Source organism: Triticum urartu, chromosome 6, assembly GCF_003073215.2.
Source record: "Triticum urartu cultivar G1812 chromosome 6, Tu2.1, whole genome shotgun sequence".
NCBI classification, from domain to species: Eukaryota; Viridiplantae; Streptophyta; class Magnoliopsida; order Poales; family Poaceae; genus Triticum; species Triticum urartu.
In genome coordinates this window covers 431,072,770-431,097,290 of record NC_053027.1, presented here as the reverse complement: position 1 = coordinate 431,097,290, position 24,521 = coordinate 431,072,770, and the positions used below count along the sequence as shown (strand labels likewise).

Below are 24,521 nucleotides of genomic sequence, written 5' to 3'. Positions count from 1 at the left end.
CTTCCAGCCGGCTTTCAGGCTTCAAATTTGGCCGGAGGCTGCCTGAGCTCACTGGCGACGACCCATAAGCGCTTGATTCTTGTCTTTATTTCTTGTTCTGCTGCTGAGGCTTGACGTCCACATCTCTTGGACAGGCCGGCGCCCGCAGCAAAGAAGCCGAAGGGAGCTCCTGAGGTTCCATCTGTGGCAGCGCCTCTGCCCGCGAAGGAAGGTGACCGCGACGCACGGGCTTCTCCTGCCCGGTCGTCCTCGCGAGGCCTGGCTGAGCCGGCTGGGGCGAGCTCAGCCCCCATGGCCCAAGTGACTCCCGAGGTGCCTTTGCCTGCTGCCGCCACTACAGCCGTTGGGGCGCAGCAGGCTCCGCCTTAGGATGTTGTGGTCGCGCTGCCGCCTTCTCCTCCTACTCCACCAATTGCTGTCTCTCCAACTCCTCCTGCCATTCTGGATCGTGCTGCTGCTGAGCTGGACCGGCTACGGCAGGATCTTCTTGGCGCCAACCCTCGCTTGGTGGCCGGGCGCTTGGAGCTGGCTTCAGGATGGATTCGCTCCGACGCTTCGATTCGGGCGGCACTGGTCCAGGCCTCGACGGCTTGTGATGAGGAGAGGCAGGCCGTCCTTGAGGCGAAGGCTGCTCGTGACGCAGCCCTGGGGGAGGTGGTCGATGTTCGTGGTCGCTGCAAGGTGCTGGAGGACGAGCTGCAAGGCCTGCGGGACCAGCTCGCGAAAGAGGCCCGCCTTCGCCAAGAGCAGGAAGAAGGTGTGAAGGCTCGCGAGGCGGCCGTCAAGGAGAGGGAGGTCAAGCTCAGGAGGCGCCGTGACCGCCTAGGCGCGCTGGAGCAGGAGTTGGGGGCGAGGAAGGTCGAGCTGGACGACAAGGCCCAGGTTCTTGCCGAGGACCGCGTGGCCTTCGCGGAGATGGAGGAGAAGGCTCTCTCCTCGCTGAGGACGCTTTACGACAGCGGCCTGGAGAGCCCGCTGGCTGGCGCCGAGGATGGCCCCGCCAAGCTGCTTCCCTTCCTGGTTCGCGCTCTTGAAGATGTCACCCTTGGCCTTGGCCCCACGACCGAGGCCGAGGCGTGTGTCCTGTCTTCTGCAGCGCTGACGCGGGTCCTCACCCACATCTACCTTCGCGATCCCGGCGTCGACCTCGACAGCCTGCTGGAGCCAGTAAGCAGCGAGTGTGCCACTGCCGCTGCCGAGGCCGTGAAGGGTCGTGCGGAGGCTCTGCTGGGGAAGTTCCGGGCCTTCAGCACCAAGCCGAAGCAAGGCGCTGCCGACCCCGCTGCTCCATGAGGCGAACCCACTCCGCGCTGCTCCACCGCCGACAAGTGACTCCGTTGTGGCTCCTGTCCTGCCTTTAATTCCTGCACATGTATCATGCCTCGGGGAGGCGTTTAAACTTGCGTTTGGCATTGAGATAACAGTGTGGACTGTAATATTTCCTTTTGAATTCCTTGAAATTTACGCTTTTCCTTCCTACTTGCTTACGTTCTACGCCGGCAGAGCCCGGCCCCGCGCATACCTCAGCCGCCGTTAGCCCCGACCGGAAACCAGGACGGGACCAAGGAGTGAGGGGCTACGTGACAAGTTAGGCTCCTGAGTCGCGATGCTCAGGAGTCCCCCTTGGCGCACGAATAGCAAGTAGGGAGGTGTGATGTGGGTGGATCTACCGTTCTACGTCTGCAGAGCCCGGCCGCGCGCATACATCAACCACCGTTAGCCTTTCAGAACTAAGGAGTGAGGGGCTACGTGACTAGTTAGGCTCCTGAGTCGCGATGCTCAGGAGTCCCCCTTGACGCTCAAACGATCTTCATACCTTGGCTCCGCTCGGGGAGAGACGCGTGACGAACCAGGCCCGGGGGGCCTGGTTGGGTGGCGTGCGTCTGGGCGTGAACCAGGCGTAGCCCCCGTGCCCAGCCCCTTCGCACGGCACTCCCGAGGGGAGGCGTTACGATGAGGCTAGACACTGAGCTCTGGGCTCCCTGAGGTTGATGCGGCCCGGGGGCCACCCTCAGTTGTTTATCACCAGTGCGGGGCATAGCGCTTCCGTATGTGTACGGGCATAGCCGCTCCTCGGCAGTGTCGTCAGCCAGCGCGGAGCATGGTGCTTCCACTGGTACGTGGGAGGGGGCTCCCCTCCGGGAGGAGCCCCCGGGGCGTGTACAGCCCCGCCCTGACACGTGGCTGGCACGGTAGGGCCTGGCGAGGTGTATCTGGGCACCCGTGAGCCAGCGCGGGACTCACGGGGCCCTACCTCTAGGAGGGTTGCGCCTGGCACTGGGCCTTATCTTGTGATGTGTACCTGCAAATTTGGTTAGATGCCGGCACTCTACGTCCTCGGGTCCCGGCCCTCGAGCTGGTCTCAGCCGTCGCTGGTATGCCAGGTCACGATGCCGTGGACAAGGCCAGAGGGTGAGGGCTGGAGAGACAGTAAGAGCCCTGAGTCGCGATGCTCAGGTACCCCCCTTTAACGTGCAAGTGGTCGGCATGGAGAAGAAGAGGTGCCATGGACCGGCATCAAATAATCAAGCATGGTGGGTCGAACGCATAGCCGGAAATAAACGCAAAAGGGATACGTGCCGCTGGGTCTGGCCCGAGCGACTTGGGGATGATGCAGCCCGAGGGGCGCCCCCAACAAAGTAAGCTAACAACATGAAATAAAAGGGATACATGCCGCAGGGATGGACCCACGCGGCCTGGGAATAATGCAGCCCTGGGGGGTGCTCCCAGCTGGAAATGAAACTTGAAAGATGTCACCTGATGATGTTGAGGACGAAGGAGTGTTGGTGTAGCAGACTCGGTGGGCTGCGGAAGCCGATCCTCACGAGCCCCCAGGCCCAGGGGCCTCGGGAGGCTTCGGAGGCGCTGGTGGCTCCTCGCGGACCATCTCCATCTCCGCCAGGGCTGCGGAACGCCTGGCCTCTTGAGCCTCCATGATGCCCCTCATGAGGTGCTAGTACGCGGCAGCCGCGTTCGGCAAGCCGTAAGGCATGCGAACGTAGTTGTGGGGTGGACCTTCGCAGCGCCCCACTCGCGAGGGCCAGAGGCGCTCCAGAGAGGCGACTCGATTGAGCCCTGGTATGTCGATGCAGACGCGCAGCCCACCATCCTCGCCTGGATGGGGAGCCACAGCTGGTAGGCGGCGGCCGCCTTTCATGACTCTTGACTCCTGTAGCTCCTGAATGGCCTTGCTGACGAACTCCTGAGGGTGTGGCCCTCCTTGCCTTATTCCTTCTTGAGGGAAACGTGCTTCAAAACACGCCTCCATGTGGTGCCCAAGCGCCTCCCTCGTGACCTTAGCCAGGTCGGTGGCCCTCCAGGGGAGAGCCCCCGAGCCCTACCTGAGGAAGGCGTCGGGTGCGCTTTCCTATGCGATGGAAGGAGGTTCCCCCTGGGCAGGTGTGGGCCCTGAGGGGCCGGGCCAGACGATGTCTTCTTCTTCTTGGGGGCGGTCTCGGGAAGCCTCCTGCTTCCGCGATCCAGGTCTTCCAGTGATGCAGCCTGAAAGGCTCGTTCCAGGGAACACACCACGTCCTTCTCTTCACAGGGCACCGTGATGACTCCGCCACTTCCTGGCATCTTGAGGACGTTGTAGCCATGGTGAGTTACGGCCATGAACTTGGCCAGCGCTGGGTACCCAAGGATGGCGTTGTACGGCAGGCGAATGTGAGCGACGTCGAAGTCGATGAGCTCGGTGCGGTAGTTGTCGCGTGCCCCGAAGGTGACAGGGAGGCAGACCTGCCCAATCGGGACCGTGGAGCCGTCGGTGACTCCGGAGAAAGGCTTGGTTGGCTGAAGCTAGCTGTAGGGCACTTGGAGATTGTTGAATGTTTCCACGGACAGGACGTTGAGCCCTGCCCCGCCATCGATGAGGGTCCTGGTGACCACCACGTTGCTGATGATTGGGGAACAAAGCATCGGGAGGACTCCGGCTGTGGCCGCACACTTGAGCTGATCTGCTGAGCTGAACGTGATGGCGCACGCCGACCACCTGAGAGGGCGCGTGGCTTCGAGCTTGGGGAGGACTGCATTCACTTCGCGGGCGAACTGCTTGAAGATGCGTTGGGAGGCTGGGGCTTGAGCCTCGCCCAGGATGCAGGCGATCGCGCGCGGCTCCTGGAAGCCCCCAGCCCCTCGTCCTGATGGCGGTCCTCGTTTCTCCTTGGCTGCGGCGGCAGCGGAGGGAGGCCTGCATTGCCTTGCAGGCGATCCTCGCGAGGCTGATCCCTCCAGTCTCCCTCGCGAGGCGGGTCTTGCCAGCGATCCTCACGAGGTTGATCGCGCCACCCTTGGCGCGGGCCGCGGTCTTCCCAGCGTCCTGTGTTCCTTCCTCCTCCTTGACCGTAGCCCCGGTCACCGCGGTCGGGACGACGGCCGATCCTTCCTTCTCGCACGGCTCGGAGCTCTTGACATTCATTGGTGTTGTGGGTGTGGAGGTCGTGGTACACACAGTACCGACTGCCCTTGGAAGATTCGGGCTGATCTCTTCCCCGCTTGGTGTCTGGTTCTGCCGCGAGCACGGCAGCCCCCTTGCGCTTCACATCCTTGGCCTTGGGCTTCTTCTCTTCTGGGTCTGCGGCAGGCAGCTCGAGGAGGGAGAGACGCCTTCCTCAGCCCTGGCGCACTTGGTTGCCAAGTTGAACAACTCCAAGGAAGTGCACAGGTCTTCATGCATCGCCAGCTCCTCCTTCATCTTGACATCGCGCACGCCGTCGGAGAAGGCTGAGATGATGGCCTCCTCGGTCACCTTGGGAATCTTGAGGCGTGCGTTGTTGAAGCGCTGGATGTACTTCTGCAGGGTCTCTCCGGGTTGTTGCTTGATGCGGCGCATGTCGCTCACGGCGGGTGGCCGGTTGCGAGTACCTTGGAAGTTGGCGATGAAGCGGGTGCGCATCTCGTCCCAGGAGGAGATCGTGCCTGGAGCCAGGTTCAGGAGCCAGGTGCGGGCCCCGTCCTTGAGCGCCATGGGAAACCAGTCCGCCATGACCTTCTCGTCTCCGTTGGCAGCTTCGATGCCCAGCTCATAGAGCTGGAGGAACTCCGCAGGGTCGGCTGTGCCGTCGTAACAAGGAGGCAGGTCTGGCTTGAACTTGCCGGGCCACGCGACGCTGTGTAGCTCGGTGGTGAAGGCACGACAGCCTGTTGTGGCCACGGGAGGCCTTGGGTGACGGAGAGCTTGGTCTTGCATGTCCCCACGCGCTGCAGCTGGGAGCAGCACGGGGTCTTGACGTGCGGGAGCAGGAGCATGGTCGCGACGTGCTAGAGCAGGGAGCGTCCGGGCAGCTTCTTGTGGGCGAGGGACTTCTTGGCAGCTCTGCTCTTGCCGCGCTGGCACCTGACGGAGCGGGTTCCGCCCAGGGGCCACGCGCCTTGGAGCCATGGCGCCTTCTTGAGGAGGAGGCGGCTGGGGCGCCCCCGGAGCTTCGTCGCCCGCGCGGGGCGGGGTGCGGTGCAGCGGAACGTACGGCGCAGGAGAGCCCCCTGCGGCGCGGACGAGCTCGGCGACGCGGTCGAGCCATTCTTCGTAGACGTCGTCGACGGGACGGTAGCGCAGGAGCTCGTTTGCCGCGATGAGCGCAGCTCGAGCCTCCATGGGTGTGCGGAGCGCGCGGGACGAAGAACCAGCTGGGGTGAGCGAGGGAGTAGCGGTGCGGCCGTCTTGCCACACGGACGGATGCTGAGACGACGCTTGCTGCTCGTTCCCCGTCGGGCCGGTGGTGGCGTTGACGGCAGGTGACGGGGAACGGCAAGGACGCCCGCCGACAGGAGCCGTCTGGGCGACGCGGGAAGCGAGAGCGGCCCGGCCCTCAGCACGGGCCCGACGAGCGTCAGACATGGACGCGATGGTCGGAGGAGAACGGGGTGGTGGAAGACGAATTCCGGCGCACCCCTACCTGGCGCGCCAAATGTCGGATTTCGGGTTCCGGCAGACCCTTGAGGTTCGAACAATGGGGTGCGCGCGGAGATTTCGCCTTCTACCTACCTGCACCTCTCCGCCTCGCTAAGATCTAAGCTATGGAAAGAACAGCACAAGAGACACGGGGTTTATACTGGTTCGGGCCACCGTTGTGGTGTAATACCCTACTCCAGTGTGTGGTGTGGTGGATTGCCTCTTGGGCTGATGATGATGAGCAATACAAGGAAGAACAGCCTCGCGAGGGTCTGTTCTTGGCTGAGGGGATGAACTGCTAGGAGGAGTTCAATCACCCTTCTCTCTCTCTCTTCTCGATTCTCTTTCCGATTTCGATTCCTCTACCCTGTGGGTGGCTAGTCCTATTTATAGGCAAAGGCCCTGGGCCTCTTCCCAAATATTGAGCAGGAAGGGCGCCAACAATTGGCCATTTTGAAGGGGAACATCTGGTACACTTATCCTGACTAAAGTTGGTCCTCGCCTGCCAAAGGCTCTGGTGGTGACGCTGGCTTGGGATCCACAATGACTTCCTCCCTGCCGTTGGACTGGTCTTGGTCTCATTGCACCGAAACGGGTGCCTTTGCTTGATGCTCTCGCCTGCACTTGCTCCCTTTGCACCAAAGAGGAAAGGAGGACACTGCGCGGGCTGGCGCCCGCCTGGCACCCTTGGTCATCATGGCTTGCGTCACGGGCACCTCGTGAGGTACCCCGCCTTGATCTCTCCGCCTCCTCGCGAGCCAGCCTGATGAGGCCGTGCCTGAGGAAGCTTCGTGTCGTCCGCCCCGCGAGGCTTGGCCCCTCGCGAGGGTCTTGGGTCTGTGTTGATGAAGATGGGCCGTGCTGGGCCCCCCTTTGAGCCACGCCGCAGGCCGCAGGCAGGCAAGTCTGGGGACCCCCGTTCCCAGAATGCCGACAGACGCCTCCTGGCGCCGGGCACTCTTTCGAGTCCCCGCGGCCTTTTTTGCGGCCTTCTTCTCCGGCACCACATAGGGTGCCGGAACCAGCAGCTTCGCCAAGCGAGCGTCTGCTGGGCCTTCGGGCAAAGGAGCCAGACAGTTGATCTGTCCGGACGTCACCTGCCAATCCTGTCAAAGGTAAGGGAGCTTAAATCTCGCATGGAGTCAAACTATGAAAAACTGATACCCTGTAAAAGGAAAATAACAGCTTACCGCGAGAGCGTGACGCTGCGCACTGAATCCGCAATCCTCGGTAGCGGACGCGGGAGCCTCGGCGCCTTTGAAAATCACCTTCCAGGCATCTTCGTACGTCTTGTCGAAGAGCCTGCTCAGAGTTTGGTGCCGTGCCGGGTCGAACTCCCACAGGTTGAAAGCCCGTTGTTGACACAGGAGGATCAGGCGGATGAGCATAACCTGGACTACGTTGACAAGTTTGAGCTTCTTGTCCGCCAGGGTTTTGATGCATGTTTGGAGTCCGTCAGCTCTCCTTTTTTACCCCAAGACAGGCCCGTCTCCTTCCAGGAGGTGAGCCGCGTGGGGGGTCCGGATCGAAACTCGGGGGGTGCGACCCATTCGGCGTCGCGCGGCTCGGTGATGTAAAACCACCTCGCTTGCCACCCCTTCAGGGTCTCCACAAAGGAGCCCTCGAGCCATAGGACGTTGGCCATCTTGCCCACCATGGCGCCTCCGCACTCCGCCTGGTTGCCGCGCACCACCTTCGGCTTGACGTTGAAAGTCTTGAGCCATAGGCCGAAATGGGGGCGGATGCGGAGGAAGGCCTCGCACAAGACGATAAACGCCGAGATGTTGAGGACGAAGTTCGGGGCCAGATCATGGAAATCTGGGCCGTAGTAGAACATGAGCCCCGGGACAAATGGGTGGAGAGGGAAGCCCAGTCCGCGGAGGAAATGGGGGAGGAACACCACCCTCTCATGGGGCCTAGGGGTGGGAACGAGCTACCCCTTTTCGGGGAGCCGATATGCGATGTCGCTAGACAGGTATCCGGCCTTCCTCAGCTTTTTGATATGTCCCTCCGTGACGGAGGAGACCATCCACTTGTCTCCCGCTCCAGACATGACTGGAGAAGGTTGAGGTGGGGAGTGCGGACTTGGGCGCTGGAGCTCGAGTCCGCAAGAATGGATAGGCGAAGGAGGAAGAAGGCGTAGGTGAAAAGGTGGATCCTTATCCCCTTATATGGGTGGACGCAACTACATGTCCCCACCAAGCCTGGTAAAACTCACTTATCTCCAAGCGCCGTAATCAATGGCGCAGTTGGGTTACCCACGCCCGTATTGATGAGAATCCCGGGATAAGGGGACACGATCTTTGCTTTAACAAGGCGTGCCAAGGAAACCGCCTCGCATAACGCGCTGAGGTGGGATAATGAAACGACTCAGATAAAGGCTTGACTGTGGTGTGTCACGCTACGGAATACGTCAGCAGATTAGATTGGTGTAAATATTATTCTCTCTATGGCAATATGTGGAAGCTTATTTTGCAGAGCCGGACACTACCTTTGCGTTCAAAATCTTCTACGAAGTACTTGGAGGAGGAACCCGCCTTGCAATGCCGAAGACAATCTGCGTGCCGGACTCGTCGTCATTGAAGTCTGGTTCAGGGGCTACTGAGGGAGTCCTGGATTAGGGGGTGTACGGATAGCCGGACTATACCTTCAGCCGGACACTGCGGGACTCCATGGAGCAGGCGAGGCGCAGTTCAATGCCGCCACGGCGGAGGTGCAGCTTGCGCCGGCACCTTTGTCGGTGTTCTAGCAAGCGCGGCAGGAACAACGATACAACTTGTTCCTCCTGGAGTAGCACTAGGTGGCGGAGGGCCAAATCTAAGGTGAGATTGCTAGCGAGGAGGCCGTGGCGGCCATGGCCGCGGGGAACCCAAATTTCGTCGCGGAGCAGTGTGCTATCTACGATGCCACGCTCAAGCCGCAGCTCGGTAGGAAGCGGTAACCGCGGAGGCGTCGTTGCAGGCGATCGTGGAGGAGAACATAGCCAGTAGCACCTCCTACTTGCCGTCGAGGAACCATCAGCCGGCCCGGTAGGACGACGACAGCCAAGGCGCCACCATTTCCCTCGTGGACCTCACGTCCACTAGCGACGGACAAGGCGCGGACTCCTCCGAGGATGAGTAGGCCACGGGAGGAGGCGGGGCCTGGTGTCTCATGTGGGCTAGACCGCACCTTCACTTCATCGGTCTTATTGCCGATACTCATGGAGACGGCAAAAGGAGGACGACATGGGCTTGGACGCTGAGCGCCGCCTCCCTAGGATAGGTTTAGGGGCTAGTCTTCTTTTCGTTCTAAATGTTCAAAATGTCGTTAATCCATCGTGTTTGTATGAAATCCGTCATGTCTGTTCGAAATTCGCCCGTGTTTGCATGAATTTCATTTGGTTTATTGAAAAATAGTTTAAAATGTATGTGGCTAGCGTTGGATGGCTGCCTCCCGCATCCATGTCCGCTGACTGGTCCCCCTGTCTGCAGACGGATGCGAGAGGTTTTTTACGGGTTACCGTTGAACAATGCCTTTATACCCGGAAAGAGACAATCAAAATACCACATTGTTAATAAAAAAATCACGAACTTCCACAGACACACCAAAACCATTTTTTTAAATGAAATCCCAACAACACCAACTGTGGAGCATAGCGTGCTCAATAGTTCTAGTAAATTTTTATGTTTGAACCATATATTCATGTTTTTGATTGAATCCGAGGTTTCAAAAATGAGGATTCTGATTGCAGGGGCGGACATAGGGGACATAGACATATATAGGGTCACATTTATCCGGGGGCAACTACTATAGAATCTGAGCCTACTGTGAAAGAATAGAAAAAATGAGTTTGGACCATTGGATGGCATATTGATGGCTCAGATTCGGGTGGAGCAATCTCTGACTACAAGTTTGCAAATAGGTCCCTGCCTGAGAGTTAATTTGCTCCCGTCGTCCTAATCATTCAGACCCAAACCCGATTCCCCGATGCACCGACACACGCACGATCTAAAATTCCTCCTCCTGCGGCGGCGGCGGCGGCCCAGATCCCTCAACCAAGAGCTGGGCGAGTACGACCAATGGAGGCGTGTTCCAGTGGGGAAGCACCTCAGAGCTGATCAGATCGGAGAGGAGCAGATCGGATGACTCCTGGCCGTTGTGTCGCCGCCCACCCGGTTATGCAGAGCAGATCTGAGCTCGCTGGCTACTAAGCTCCGCCCTACTTTGTGCTCGTCACTGGTCACTGCCTCCCCATCCGAGGTTCCAGGAGCGGTGGGTTCGTCGCTTCCTCCTTCACCTCGTCGGCTGCAAGCAGGTGATGCCATCTCCAGTTCTGTTTTCCTGTACTTTTCCATGTCACTGCTCATATGGGAAGATGCCATTTTATAACTTCAATTTGATGATGTATTGCTACTGTTCTTAGTGGTTTGGTAGTCTATTTTGAAAGTTCTGTTTCACCGGTAATTACTTAGATAACCAAGTTGGAAGGTTGCAGATGGGTAGATAAATCCTCGATTTTAGGACAACTCAATAAAAAATATAATTACTACCTGCGGTTGCTAAGTTTGTTGTCGCAATATGCAGCCATTGGTTGAAAACTTGATGGGACAGTAAGCTCATTTTTATTGTGAAGATGAAGATAGATTTTACCAGTTCATATAATAGATGGATTGTATTAAAATTTTCCAGTTCTAGGCACACCCTTCCGTCTCTAAATTTGATTTTTTATAAATGCAATCTTGTGGTGATATGGCTAGAATCAAGAGGAACACATAAGCTTAACATTTGCATGCTTCGGTAGCAAACTTTTCAAGAGAATAGTCAGTGTACTTAAACTCACAAATGCAAAGTATGCGCTCCTGTAAATAGGCGACAGCGACACCACTGTAACCTTTGTTGTACTTTGCGAGAAAAAGTTAGATGTATGGAACATCATGTACAATCACAGCAATGCTTCCATTAGAAAAAGTACTATAGAAATCGGCAGATGTAGCATAGGCCCTGATTTTTTATGTATCAAAAGTGCAAAACCAATCTCCAGCAGTAGACCCTTTTCATAGAAACCTTGGTGGAACCCTACATATTGTCCATTCTTCTGGAGTTCATGAACACCAGGCACTGATGGGTGAAATTTGCTGGCAGTAATCATTGATGCAAAGCTTGTTGTATAACTTGCTGGACGTACCAGAAGAACAACCTTCCATATACGTTGAACAATTCTAGCTAGAAAGTGTTCCAGTTCCTCTGTAGAAATTAAAATCAAGACTTTAGTAAGACAATAAAGAAATTTCAATGCTGGAATACTGCAATGCGCACCATTTCAGGACTTGCTAGTAAGCATCTGTAATTGCAATTTCTTTAGGTGATAAATGCAAGTCATACAATCAGTTTTTAACCAATTTAAATAATGACAGTGCTGGATGCCAAGATAGATTTTCTCTGTACTGAAGTGCAATTAAAAAGAAAAGGCGCATATATCTTGTAGCTTTACTTCTATTTCGTTTGTTCTTTCTCCTAGGGAAAGTAATATGGCTCGTGCCCTTGTTTCTAATGTGGAAGGTACCCTAATTTCTGATTTCATTCATGCCATACTATCGGACGATGTAAGTTTATTCTCTAATCGATAATGTTGCCATGAAGGCTTTAGGCGCATTGTTTATTTTCTTAGCAGATACACTGAGATTAGTTCATTTCCTTCCTCTGATTTGTCATGCTGTGTTTGTGTTGTGTACCATGAAGATAGCAATGCAGTTCATTAGCAGATACAAACTGGGATTAGCAGCACAAGAAGCTCAATGAGCAAGAAGCATTCGGTGAGCATGAAGCACAAGATGCAAAGGCTGTAGCTTTTATGTGATGTACCACCAAGATAGTAATGCAGCTTTTAATGGCCGTGCTTGTTGGGTTGTGATTATTTTAGTCTACTTAGTCTTGCCCGTGTTGTAACAAAAGTAATCCTCTCATGCTATGTAGCATTTGATATGTATGTATCTCTTCTGTTTGTGTCTTATATGGGATCGTCAGGTTTGAAATGTATGCTTAGGTATGCTTGAAGTGGGTGGTTAAATTTGTCATGTACTTTCTAGTCACCAATATGTCTGGATTTCTTGCATATTTACTGATGTAGCAGAAGCTACTAATTAATCAAATCTACAAGAAGTTTCATGCCGTACATATGTGCAATTTTTTTAAAACCTAAGAGACGGATACCTGTACAGTTTTGTACAATGTCTTATTTATGACAGGCATAATTATTGATATCTGAGGGTGGTTATTGCAAAAGTCATCCTGTATATGTACCTAATAGTAGGGGGTTTTCTTAAAATGTGCATTGAGAACCCTCTGCCTCCATCTGTACCAATCATGCTGCATCCGATGGTCCAGATTTCTTTTTCTATTTTTTCACAGCAAGCTCAGATTCTATAGTAGTTGGCCCCCATTTATCCAGTCCGGTTGGAAACGCTCCGAGTAAGAGATCTGTATCAATTTGCTCGGTCTTTTTTGAGATTTCTAGTCAAAGGGCTGCTGAAAACATGAAAAAAAAATGAACGCCTTTCTGCAAGTCCTTGACCAAAGAAACAACCACGTGCTCGCGTCAACGGCAGCCGGTTCGCACTTCGCAGAAGCGCGCCCCCTCCGCAGTCACCACCAACTCCACTCCGCCCGCCTCGTCCATCTACAAGTACCGTCTCTTCCGCTGCGCCGCACCCCGCACGCCCAGCGCCGGCCACCAACCCCTTCCGTCTAGGCAAGCACCCCGGCGGCGCCAACACCAAGGCTCCTCGGCGGCCGCAGCAATGCTCCTAACCAAGCCCCACCCCGCCCTCACCCTCCCCTCCGCATCCCTCCCAAATCCTACCCTAAACGCCGCCCGCGTCAGGCCGCTCGCCTCGTCCGCGCCCCATGGACGCCGCGGGCGCCGCGTCTCGGCCTCCTCCTCCCCGGCGCCAGCGCAGGCCGCGTCCGCGGCGCTGAGCCGCGTGGACGTCCTGTCGGAGGCGCTCCCCTTCATCCAGCGGTTCAAGGGCAAGACGGTGGTGGTCAAGTACGGCGGCGCGGCCATGAAGTCGCCGGAGCTGCAGGCGTCGGTGATCCGCGACCTGGTCCTGCTCTCCTGCGTCGGCCTGCGCCCCGTGCTCGTGCACGGCGGCGGCCCGGAGATCAACTCCTGGCTGCAGCGCGTCGGCGTCGAGCCGCAGTTCCGCAACGGCCTCCGCGTCACCGACGCGCTCACCATGGAGGTCGTCGAGATGGTGCTGGTCGGCAAGGTCAACAAGCAGCTCGTCTCCCTCATCAGCCTCGCCGGCGCCACCGCCGTCGGCCTCTGCGGCAAGGACGCGCGCCTCCTCACCGCGCGCCCCTCCCCCGACGCCGCGGCCCTCGGGTTCGTCGGCGAGGTCACGCGCGTCGACCCCTCCGTGCTCCGCCCGATCATCGCCTCCGGCCACATCCCGGTCATCGCCACCGTGGCCGCAGACGAGACCGGGCAGGCCTACAACATCAACGCCGACACTGCGGCGGGGGAGATCGCGGCTGCCATTGGCGCCGAGAAGCTGCTGCTGATCACTGACGTGTCCGGCATACTCGCGGACCGGGACGACCCCGGGAGCCTGGTGAAGGAGATTGACATCGCCGGCGTCCGGCGGATGGTGGCCGAGGGGAAGGTGGGTGGGGGCATGATACCCAAGGTGGAGTGCTGCGTGCGCGCACTGGCGCAGGGCGTGCACACGGCCAGCATCATTGACGGCCGCGTCCCGCACTCTCTCCTGCTCGAGATCCTCACCGACGAGGGCACCGGCACCATGATCACCGGCTGAAACTTGTTTGTTTGTTGTTTCTTTCCTTTTCTTTTTTGGTTCATTCATTGGGTTGGATGGTTTTGCATACCTCATTTGTGGTAACTGTGTTTTCGATTCGAATCCTGAACAAGGAATGGTGAAAGATTGCAACTTTAAGCAGAATATATACATTTCGTGGCAAGATTTTCCAATCAAAATCTGCCACTGGACTTTCTTGTCAGCATTCTATCTTTCATCTGAAACTACTCGCTGGCGCTGCTCAAGCTCTACAAGACACGATCAAGGATCCCCACTGACTTTCAATTACATATTTTACAACAGTTTCATGGTCAAATGATTACAGCCCAGTAATATAACAATCAACGTACAAGTTTCGTGTGGATGTAAATCGCGAGGCCTGTGATGTCCTACAAAACGTGTTCGCAGAAATCTTGCAATCACCACACTTCGAAATCCCACGGCTCATAACTGTATCCAAAAGCACCAGGAAATAAAATAAGATAAGCACACTGCATGCAAGCTTAAACATTTAACTACGACCAACCATGGTTACCACACCGGCAATGTAAATTCTGGGCCTTTCAAACCAAGTCCGTGATCAATCTTGACTAAACTACGCTCACTAGATGATGTGCCCCTGCACCATAACTAAGAGGGCATGAAAACACTGAAATTTAAAGTCGACGGGTTGTTGTGCTCACTTGGTACGAGCAACGGCCACCACGATGAAGACGAACACCGAGAGCATGAAGGACACCTTCACTGCATCGCTGTACAGATCGGGCTTATCTTCATCGCTTTGAGGGTGGAAGAGCATGCTGACAATCTTCGCTATATTATCGAAGAATTCCGTTATCTTTGCCTGGGTGTTGGCTAGGATCCACTTAAGCACTGCAGCAGGGCCACAAGAGTTTCCCTTTCTATTAACTTCTTTGCCTGAAAGATGTGGTAGAATGCAGTAAGACAAGGCATGTATGTATACCCAGACGATAATGATACAACTGTGATAATTAATAATTTGGCAAGAGTACACAAATCTGATCAAAATAGTAATTAGATGGCATCTGCCTGACTACTGTTCTAGGGGGAAAAGACCTCTCTTCTAGTAAACAAACAGAAACAGATATATGTGACGCTGGGGTTTATGCCAAACAAAGCTGATCATAAACATTTTAGTGTAAAACATACCATCCTGAAAAGATCTCCTGAATTCTTGCACTGCTTCGTTATTCATTACAGCATCCCAGACAGTCCTATCACATGACAAGGACATAACCATTTTCTGCAAGGTAAAGACGAACTATTCAGAAATTTGACCATGCACAATAACACAAGTGTTAAAATCAAACATGCAGCTTCGGAGAACATGAAGATAGGTTAGGAATAATTCACCTGAACATTAGGGTCTCTTTGCAATAGACGGAAGGCATCCAAAACATTCCTATGCTCCCTGGTCAGAAGAGCAGTAGAGTTGAGAACATATGCAGCAGGTTCGACCCAATCGTCTGATCCTGATGAATTGGTTGATGAAGAATGCTCTGAGTTGGACAGCAATGCTAGTTGTTTCTCAGTTTCATTTGAATTCACATCATAATAAGAACCCTCAAACACCCTGAAACGCAAAACAGTAAATCGATTAAATGAAGAGTAAGAGCAGAAACTGCATCTAAATTATCCCTTTTTAGCATAAAGAGTTCTTGGATAAAGGTCTATAACACCTCATCAGAAAAATTGCTTGTTTTACGCTATTGAAATGAGTATGTCACATTTGCTGCCAGAAAACAACAAAATAATGGAAGCAACCATCAAAAGTAGAGAGTTTGATCATTTCCTATTTAAAAAAGGTACAAGCACCATCTAACCCTGATTGAAAGTTGCTCCGCTGAATACTTGCGGATCCTAACACCCTATAACATCCCAGACAGCACATAGCCACACCCACTAATTACCATTGTAACCACATCATGGATTCGTGATTATCTCATTTTGGAGGGGGTTTCAATCGATGGCTTAAAGTCCTAGCGTGTATCTGCATAAATCAATGAAGTACACGGTACTGCCCCTGAGCCCCATCCAATCATGGCAAAGGAACCAATCAGTACCATAAACAGCACGCAGACAAAATAACACGTTGTGGGAGACGTTTTTGTCGTTGTGCCCGAGAGGAGCTAAGTTTCTCAGATCATACTGAAGTCCGAAGTCTGCAACTGAATTGAAACCATACGAGCGAGGTTAACTCTTTCAGGCCAATCGCCAGCACACGGGAAGGGAGCACCGAAACGCACACATACAAATCCTCCAATCCAATCTAAGCAAGCGGACGAGCGGGAGCAAAGGAATCTTACTCCTGGATGCTAGAGAAGGCGGCGCGGACTTCGTCCCCGGTGGGCGGGGACCAGAACACGACCCTGTAGTCGCTGTCCACCTCCGCGTCGCCGGCGCCCGGGGCCGCGCCGTCGCCCGCGGCGGCGACGACGACCTCCTCCCAGTCGTCCTCCCCGTCGCGGCGCAGCGTGCGGGACTCCCAGCACGCGGCGGCCGCGACGGCGGAGGGCGGGGGCGGGGACGTGGCCCGCAGGAGCATGCCGCCGCCGCCGCCGCCTCGGCTACGCGGGCGGCCCCCGGACGAGGCGGCGCCGGGGGACGTGGCGGACGTGGAGGCCCCGGCGCCGGAGCCGCCGAGCCCGGACGAGGAGCGCACGGCGCGGGTGGCGACGCGCAGGAGGTGCCGGCCGGGCGGGTTCCTCATCGGGCCTATCGGCGGTGAAGGTGAGGGCTCGCCCTCGCCCGCGCTATCCAATCCAATCTTCCTCTGCCGCTGCTGATGCGTTCTGACTGCTTCGTCGCCGTGCGTGCGTGTGGGGATAACAAATAACGGGGAACGGAGTATTGACAGGGAAGTTGGTTGCGGAACCCGTTGCGGTGTGGTTTGATATCTAGGAGGAGGGATGGGGAGGTGGAGTATTGCTTGGGGTCACCCAACTTGCACCACCTCGTTTGGTTCCGTGCGGTGTTGAGCCTGCTCATTGGTTGCTTTGTTTTCCAGTTTTTGTGGTTCAATTGAATTTGCTTTGGTTTAGCAAACAACATCACGTGAAGCCATGTCAAACTGACTGTGTACAAAATTAAATAGTATACTCACTCTGTATCAAAGTATAAGACTTTTTTGACATTGTTATAGTATTTAAAAACATTTTATATCTTGATACAGAGGGAGTATAGCCAAGCTTTAGAATCGGATACATATCCTCGGAAAAAAGAAACATATGAGCCATTCTTTTGAAACTTAGTGGAATTTGTAAACACAATTTAGGAAAGTTATTTAAAGCAGTCATGTTGGTAAAAAATGAAGAAACAAGACCTTGTGAAATTCAGTGTCAATATATGGGCGTTGTGCAAAAATCACAGAATATGTTTATCAATAGGCTACAATATAAGTTATCCAACATATTTGGAGATTGTATCGGTTTAATGCACCCTGGTGAAGATGTAATGCATCTACTTTAAATAAATGGACAACAAAGCAACGAGGGCTTGTTTCTTTAAGACAAAATATGAGGGCATCTTCGATAAGCATGAACCTAAAAACGCAGGAATAGTGAAAGCACACGACTGCAATGCCATGCCCATTTGAATTTACGGAAATTTTGTTCGTCGAGGTTTTGATTGGATGCTAAGCTTTCTATGAAACATTCTGGTACAAATGAATCCTTGGGAAAAGAAAAAAAATTGTATGATACGATATACAAATATTATTGACAAACATGGCCAAAAAAACTCCATAACAGACAGTTTATGGGGGCAAACTAACCTGTAATTGGATGTTTAGAAGGATAGTGATATCCCCGGCTCACCAGGGTTCTCTAGACTTGACACTAATGCTTACATTTTTCTGGATTTATTGCAAGCCTCCTGGCGATGTGCATTCAATAGGAGGAGACGTTTTCGTCGACTTCGTCAATCTTAAAATGATGTGTCGGCTCGGTTTTTTGGAGGTGGTCATAAAGATAGAGTGTACGTCCATGCGTTTATAGAGATGAGTGCATATGTGTACGTACCAACGTCTGCGTCTATACTGCATTAATAAAAAGACAGTTTATGGGGCCATGAACTAAGAGCCGACGTGGACGAACTACTACGTTCCATCCCCTCCTTTGTCGGGCGTTGCTTTGCCCCTGCGGGGTACGATTTGTCCACGTCACCGCTTTCCCCATCATGCAAGACGTTATGCATGTACCGAATTTGCGTGACATGGAGCCCGAGGAGTAGACCGTCCGACCCCACATGGTCGCACGCCATCGCCATTGCTTTCAGAATCCAGGCACGCAACTCCAGCCAGCTGCCCGCGCCGGCGACCAAAAGACGGCGGTGCCGGCGAAAGTTTCAAAATGGCGCGTGCGTAATTGTAAGATTTAAACCGCGAGCGCGTGCGCCTGACGGGTGTCTTCACGCCATCACGCACCGCACCCGACCGCCGAGGTTAGCCGTGAGCGGGCGCCGTGGTGCACCGGGATGCCAGGTGGGCATACGTGGAAGAACCAGCAATCCGAATAAGCCCGGGATGTACGGGGAGAAGCAACGTGACGGCGGCGGCGCGTGGCGGCCGACGGGGAGAACGGGCTGACGAGTCGTCGGGGGTACGAGGTCGTACGTCGCGTGAAGCCTTGATCGGTCCCGATCGCATGCGTGCTGAGGAAACACGGCCGCGTGAGAGTCCGAGATGGATGCGCAAAGATGCATGGGACGATAAGGATAACGTGACGACTGTGTGTTGTTGGGTTAGAACTTAGTAGAAGACAAGTTCGTGAGTTTGAAGGCTAACGAAATGTGTCAAAGTATGATACTTCCTCCGTCCCATAATTAATAATGCTCTTATATTACGGGACAGAGAGAGTAGTAATTAGTGGTTTAACCAAACAAGCCATTGCTCAAGAACGCAAGCTGGTTAGACAAGTTGAAATACCAATCCGACATCCCCAAAGTTATTATGGAACCAACAAAGACTTCAGCAGCGAAAACACGTATCTTTCGTAATTTAGTTGAGTCGAATACGCCCACTTGCAAAAAAGAGAACCTGCTGAGAGCACTGTGTTGCTAGATGATCAAAACGTGAGTCAATCATACCTGCCGAATTTTATTTTATTTTTGTGAGAAAACATCTTCAGGGATCCAGCCAGGCAGTCACCGACTAACCGAAAGCTTTACTTTATTTTTTAGACAATCTCACAAAACTTTATTAAATCATCACAATTTTACATGGACGAAAGTTAGGGATCCTAGTTCATGTAAGCAAACATGTAGGCCAGCCCTCAAAAATAAAGCATGTCTCGCTAAATTGTGAGACTAGACATTCGAGCTCATAAATTAATGTATGAAATTACACCTAGCAAAAACTCTAGAACGATCATTGATTTCTTGGATAATTGCACCATAACTTGCTGCACTTCCTTGCTTGATATCATGTATGATCACCTTGCAATCAAAAGCAAAATGGATCTGATGAACATATAGGTCGCCAGCCAGTGCCAAAGCTCTCCTCATTGCTAGAGCTTCCAAAGTTGTTGGATCCCCATCCCCATAAAAACTATAGCAGATGCGCCCAGAAAACCTCCAAGGTGGTCTCTGCATACTGCTCCAACAGCTCCAATCGATTCGTTCCTCGTTAGCGCCGCATCAACATTAATTTCGCATAAGCTATTAGTGGAGGCAGTCAATGGTTTGGCCATGGTGTGTTGATCTAGTGCTCCTTGAAGAAGGTTTCTACAAAATTTGTATCTCAGACAGAAAAGAATTTATGAAACAGTCGGTCGATAACGGGCTCCGGAATATATCCTCGTGTATCGTCTTTCTCCTAGCATGCCAAACAACCCAAACCATGACCCCCATTCTGATGAACTCGTCATGTGGTATGGAATCGTGCAACGTGAAGATCCAACCTTTTGCATCTGGATCCTGGTTAGGGCACATATGTGTTCAACCAAATTTGCAGGAGAAAGAGCCCAAACACTCATTGCCATGGAACAATGGTAAAGGAGCTTGCCCGCTGGTATGGAGTGTTGCGCCAAATGCCACAAGAACACCCTGGTTTTTCTTGGCACATAGATCTTCCATAAAAGAAGTCCAACTATTATGTTCTCAATCCATTTAATGATCCTTGTTGCCCTTCCAGCCAGCTTTCTCTGCTCAACTTAGTATGCAAAATCATTCGATGTGCAGATCAAACTGAAAAAACACCACGACCGTCCTTACTCTAAGACCAAAAATTGTCTACCCTCCTCGTGCATAGCAGGATCTTCAGAATCTCTTTAGCTTCTATGGGAATGAATATTGTCTTCACTACATCCTTGAAAGGATCGATATAGTTGACTAGGGGGGTGAATAGGCAACTAACAATTTTTAGCTTTTCTTTACCAGTTTAAACTTTGCATCAAAGTAGGTTGTCTAGATATGCAATTAGGTGAGCAACCTATATGATGCAATAACAGCAAGCATGCAAGCAAGCAAGGGATAAAACACAAATAAGCTTGCACAAGTAAAGGCACGAAATAACCAAGAGTGGAGCCGGTGAAGACGAGGATGTGTTACCTAAGTTCCTTCCTTTTGAAGGAAAGTACGTCTCTGTTGGAGCGGTGTGGAGGCACAATGCTCCCCAAGAAGCCACTAGGGCTACCTGTGACGGCCTCGATTCAATCGTACACTACTCATACACGCAAATGTGTACGATCAAGATCAAGGACTCACAGAAAGATATCACAACACAACTCTAGACACAAATTAAAATAAAACAAGCTTTATATTACAAGCCAGGGGCCTCGAGGGCTCGAATACATAAGCTCGAATACATAAGAGTCAGCGGAAGCAACAATATCTGAGTACAGACATGAGTTAGACAAGATTGCCTTAAGAAGGCTAGCACAAAAGCATCAATGATCGAAAAGGCAAGGCCTCCTGCCCGGGAGCCTCCTAACTACTCCTAGTCGTCTGCGGTCTTCACGTAGTAGTAGGCATCCTCTGGGTAGTAGTAGTCATCGGTGGCGTCGTTTGGCTCCTGGGATCCGTCATCTGGTCGTAACAATCGGGTATGGGGGAAAAAGAAGTAGCAAAGCAACCGTGAGTACTCATCCAAAGTACTCGCAAGACTTACATCGGATCTAAACTAAGTATGCATCTGTATCAAAGGAATGGGTTGTATCTGTGGACTAAACTGCAGAATGCCAGAAGGGAAGGGAAAAGCCTAGCCTATCGAAGACTAGCATCTTCTGGAAACCACCATCTTGCAGCAATAGGAGGGAGTAGAGTAGCATAAAGTAAAGTAGTAGAAGTGTTATCAACCTCGGCCAGAGATCCTTTCTCGACTCCCTGCGAGAAAGCAATCCCAGAGCCATACTATCCAGTTCTCATCTCCATTTCTCATATCCATTTCTCATCACAGTCCATTCTCATCTCAGGTATGCAGTTCTAGTTGTATCGATCGTGATACAACTCCAAGTGTCTGTTACCGTAGGACAGGCTATCGATAGATGTTTTCTTCCCTGCAGGGGTGCACCAACTTACCCACCACGCTCGATTAACTCCGGCCGGACACACTTTCCTGGGTCATGCCCGGCCTCGGCCAAACAATACGTCGCAACCCGACCTAGGCTTAATAGAGAGGCCAGCACGCCGGACTAAACCTATGCCCCCAGGGGTCATGGGCCATCTCCCCGGGAACTCCTGCACGTTGCGTACGCGGCCGGTGAGCAGACCTAGCTACCTCCTTCAACAAGGCAGGAGCTTACGCAGTCCAACCCGGCGCGCGCCGCTCAGTCGCTGACGTCTATTAAGCTTCGGCTGATGTATACGACGCAGAACGCCCATACTATGCCCACGTGATGGTTAGTGCTATCAGGCCAGAGGCCCATCGGATCAAATATCCAAATCGTAGTGGATTAGGAACGCGCGGTAACGAGCAGAAACTCGCGATCGATGTGACCCCGTCGCCCCGTCTCGAGTACTTGCGGCAAGGGCTAAGAATGCCCGGCCACGCCTCGTAAGTATCTCGCGGGCACCTTCCAGGTCAACCCGACTCCACATCACTCGCTATTAAGCTTGCGCGGGTACCTCTCAGGGTCGACCCGTCTTTAGTAACATGGTTCAGTGCAAAGTCATAGTAACCATAGTAACTGTGTGTCTAACACCAAAGGGGAAACCCAAGGAATCACCCCCGGAGAATTCCACTCGATGTTATCATCAAGGTGAATGTAAGAGTATCCACCCTTGAGGTTCACACTTGAGGGGTTGCACGACAGAGCCGTAACGGAAGTGGTTAAGGAGGAAATCACCCTCGATGACCTCGACCAGTTAGCTACACTATAGAGATCTCATCAAGAGTGGTGTAAGAGGTTCCACCCTCGGCACTCGATGGTAACTCTGTGGAGTCGTACAACTAGGGGGGTGATGTGCGGTGTCGGGGACTGGTCAGGGGCAACAAGGACAAGGTGGGGGTCACTGATGGATCACTAACCAACCTATACTAAGCAGTATAGGATAAGCAGGTAAGGTATGAAAGCAGGTAACAACAACAGGCTATGCATCAGAGTAGGATCATACAGAAAGTAGTAGCAGTTCTAATGCAAGCATGAGAGGGAAAGAAATGGGCGATATTGGAATGCTCAAGGGGGGTTTGCTTGCCTGGTTGCTCTGGCAAGGAGGGGGTCGTCGTCAATGTAGTCGATCACAGGGGCTGCATCGGCCTCGGGTCTACCGGAGAGAAGAGGGGGAAGAAACAGTAAATACAAAGCAAACAATGCATCACAAAATATAAAAAGGCAAAACGCGATGCCAGGGGTGACCTAACGCGGTACTAGGCGATACTGGTGAAGGGGAGAAACATCTGGGAAAATATCCCCGGTGTTCTGCGTTTTCGGACAGATGAATCGGAGGGGAAAGTTGCGTGTTCTCTATGCTAGGAAGGTGTGGCGGACAAACAGGCTGCGTATCCGGATTTGTCTCGTCGTTCTGAGCAACTTTCATGTACAAAGTTTTTCGATCCGAGCTACAGTTTATTTAATATGATTTTCTAAAGTTTTTATTAATTTCTGGAATTTTAATTATTTATTTCAACATTATCCAGAATAGTAAAGGATGACGTCAGCATGACATCAGCAGTCAACAGAGGAGTTGACTGGCCAACTGACGTGTGGGTCCCGTTCGTCATTGACTGTTTAAACTAATTAGGGTTTAATTAAACGGGATTAATTAATTATTTAATTTAACTATTATTTATTTTATTTTATTTTTTAATATATATATTTTAAACGTTTTGGGCATGGGCCCCGTTCGTCATAGGCCCAGGGGCCTTAATGGGCGCGGGCTAACGGGGCAGAGCCCCAGGGTGCGGTTGCGGGCGACGGGCGTAACGGGCGCCCGCAGTCTGCCCAGGGCGAGGCGAGGCCGTGGCCACGGCAGGGCTTGCCGCAGCGGGGGTGCGAGGGCCACGGCGGGCGGAGCTGGTAACCCCGACCAGCAGGACGGGGTGCAGCAGAGCAAGGGGCAGGGCTCGCGCGCGGCAGGTGGGGCGAGCAGCAGCGGCGCAAGCAGCAGGCAGAGTGGCGCAGCAGGGGATGAGAGCGGGCGCGGCGACGATAGCGGCTGGAGGTGGGCGCGCAAGGGGGCGCGGCGAACGCTGCTATCGGGAGGACGGCGGTGCGCAGGCACGTGCATCGGGCGTGGCCGGGTCGCATGGCGCGAGCGGCGACCGCGGCGGAGTATGAGAGCAGAGAGGGGGGAGGCGTGCGAGGGGCGCGCGGTGCGCGCTGTTGGGTGCGGCGACCGTTGTGCGGGGCCGCGGCTAGGCGCGGACGTCGCCGTGACGTGCGAGGGCGGAGGAGAGGCCGAGGGGGAGGCCTCACCGTACGTTGATGGGAAGGGGGCGGCGAGGCGTGGTGGAGCTCGTCGGGGAGGAGGACGACGAGGCGGCGGGGAGGAGGTCGAGGACGGGGCAGACCGGCGATGGTGGCCGTCGGCGACAAGGGCGGCGGGGTCGGGGCGTGCCTGGCACGATCCAGATCGGGGGGGGGGGGGGGGGGCGCTGGGCGGCATGGAATCGAGCGGGAGACGGGGGCAGTTCCCCCGATCCAGATCGAGGGGGAGGAGGGAGCGAACGTGGGGGGATGCGAGTGCGTGGGCTAGGGTTTCGGTTGCCTGGGGGTTAGTAGTGGGGGAGGCCATCTAGGCCAGGGACGCGCGGGATGGGCTGGCTGGTTGCGACCAGCTGGGCCAAGAGGCCCTCTGGGGAGGGGGGGGTTCTGTTTTTTAGCAGCAGGCTTTTGCAATTAAACTAGCCAACAAATTACTTAGCAAAATTGTGTGCCTGGCCAAAACAATTACTAGGGAATAATGTGCTCTGCCATAACAAGTATGGACAAGTTTTGATTCCATTTGGGATTTTCAATAATGGAAAAGGCATTAATAGTGCTATTTTGGCACTGTTTAAAATGCTTAGGACCATTTTGTAGTGTATGGTGATGTTGTTTTCCTTAACAATCATTTGTTATGGAAATTTTGACAAATGATGAACATTTTTGCAGCAATATTTGAGCAACTTCAAATTCCACTTGCATTTGAATTTGAACTCAGATAAGGATTTTGAAATAAGATGTTTCACCACCGTGATCAAGCATTGCAATGATGATGACTTATCATGATTGAGAGGAGATCACTGTAGGGTGATGCTGGGGATGTTACACTACCGTATTCTCCTCACGCCCTCACACAATGCGAGATGCCGTGATTCCACTATTGGTGCCCTTGGAGGCGGCAACCGGACCTTTACAAACAAGGTTGGGGCTCTCTCCACAACTTAATTGGAG

The 24,521-nt window shown here is 53.4% G+C and overlaps 2 protein-coding genes across 3 annotated transcripts; one reads left to right on the top strand and one right to left on the bottom strand.

Moving 5' to 3' along the window:
* Positions 1–10,729: 10,729 nt before the first annotated feature.
* On the bottom strand, positions 10,730–16,584 carry LOC125513993. 2 transcript variants are annotated; one of them, XM_048679233.1, is made up of 5 exons: positions 16,017–16,584; positions 15,064–15,283; positions 14,860–14,953; positions 14,373–14,607; positions 10,730–11,116 (listed from the first exon to the last, which is right to left on the bottom strand). In XM_048679233.1, the coding sequence occupies exons 1-5, from the start codon at positions 16,418–16,420 to the stop codon at positions 11,092–11,094; spliced, it is 978 nt and encodes a 325-aa protein (XP_048535190.1). In that variant the 5' UTR covers positions 16,421–16,584; the 3' UTR covers positions 10,730–11,091. The 2 variants fall into 2 exon arrangements, with proteins under 2 accessions (XP_048535190.1, XP_048535189.1); XM_048679232.1 differs by lacking the exon at positions 10,730–11,116 and adding an exon at positions 13,956–14,139 and having other exon boundaries at positions 16,017–16,583.
* On the top strand, positions 12,525–13,891 carry LOC125513992 (acetylglutamate kinase-like). The gene has a single exon (XM_048679230.1). The coding sequence runs from the start codon at positions 12,670–12,672 to the stop codon at positions 13,687–13,689; it is 1,020 nt and encodes a 339-aa protein (XP_048535187.1). The 5' UTR covers positions 12,525–12,669; the 3' UTR covers positions 13,690–13,891.
* Positions 16,585–24,521: the final 7,937 nt, after the last annotated feature.

Excerpts from the sequence above, each read along its gene's own strand:
- LOC125513992 (XM_048679230.1), top strand. The coding sequence starts at position 12,670 with ATGCTCCTAACCAAGCCCCACCCCGCCCTCACCCTCCCCTCCGCATCC.
- LOC125513993 (XM_048679232.1), bottom strand. The coding sequence starts at position 16,420 with ATGAGGAACCCGCCCGGCCGGCACCTCCTGCGCGTCGCCACCCGCGCC. Across the intron at positions 15,284-16,016 it reads GCCTTCTCTAGCATCCAGGA|GGTGTTTGAGGGTTCTTATT; the intron begins GTAAGATTCCTT and ends TTTGCGTTTCAG. Across the intron at positions 14,608-14,859 it reads CAGGAGATCTTTTCAGGATG|GCAAAGAAGTTAATAGAAAG; the intron begins GTATGTTTTACA and ends CACATCTTTCAG.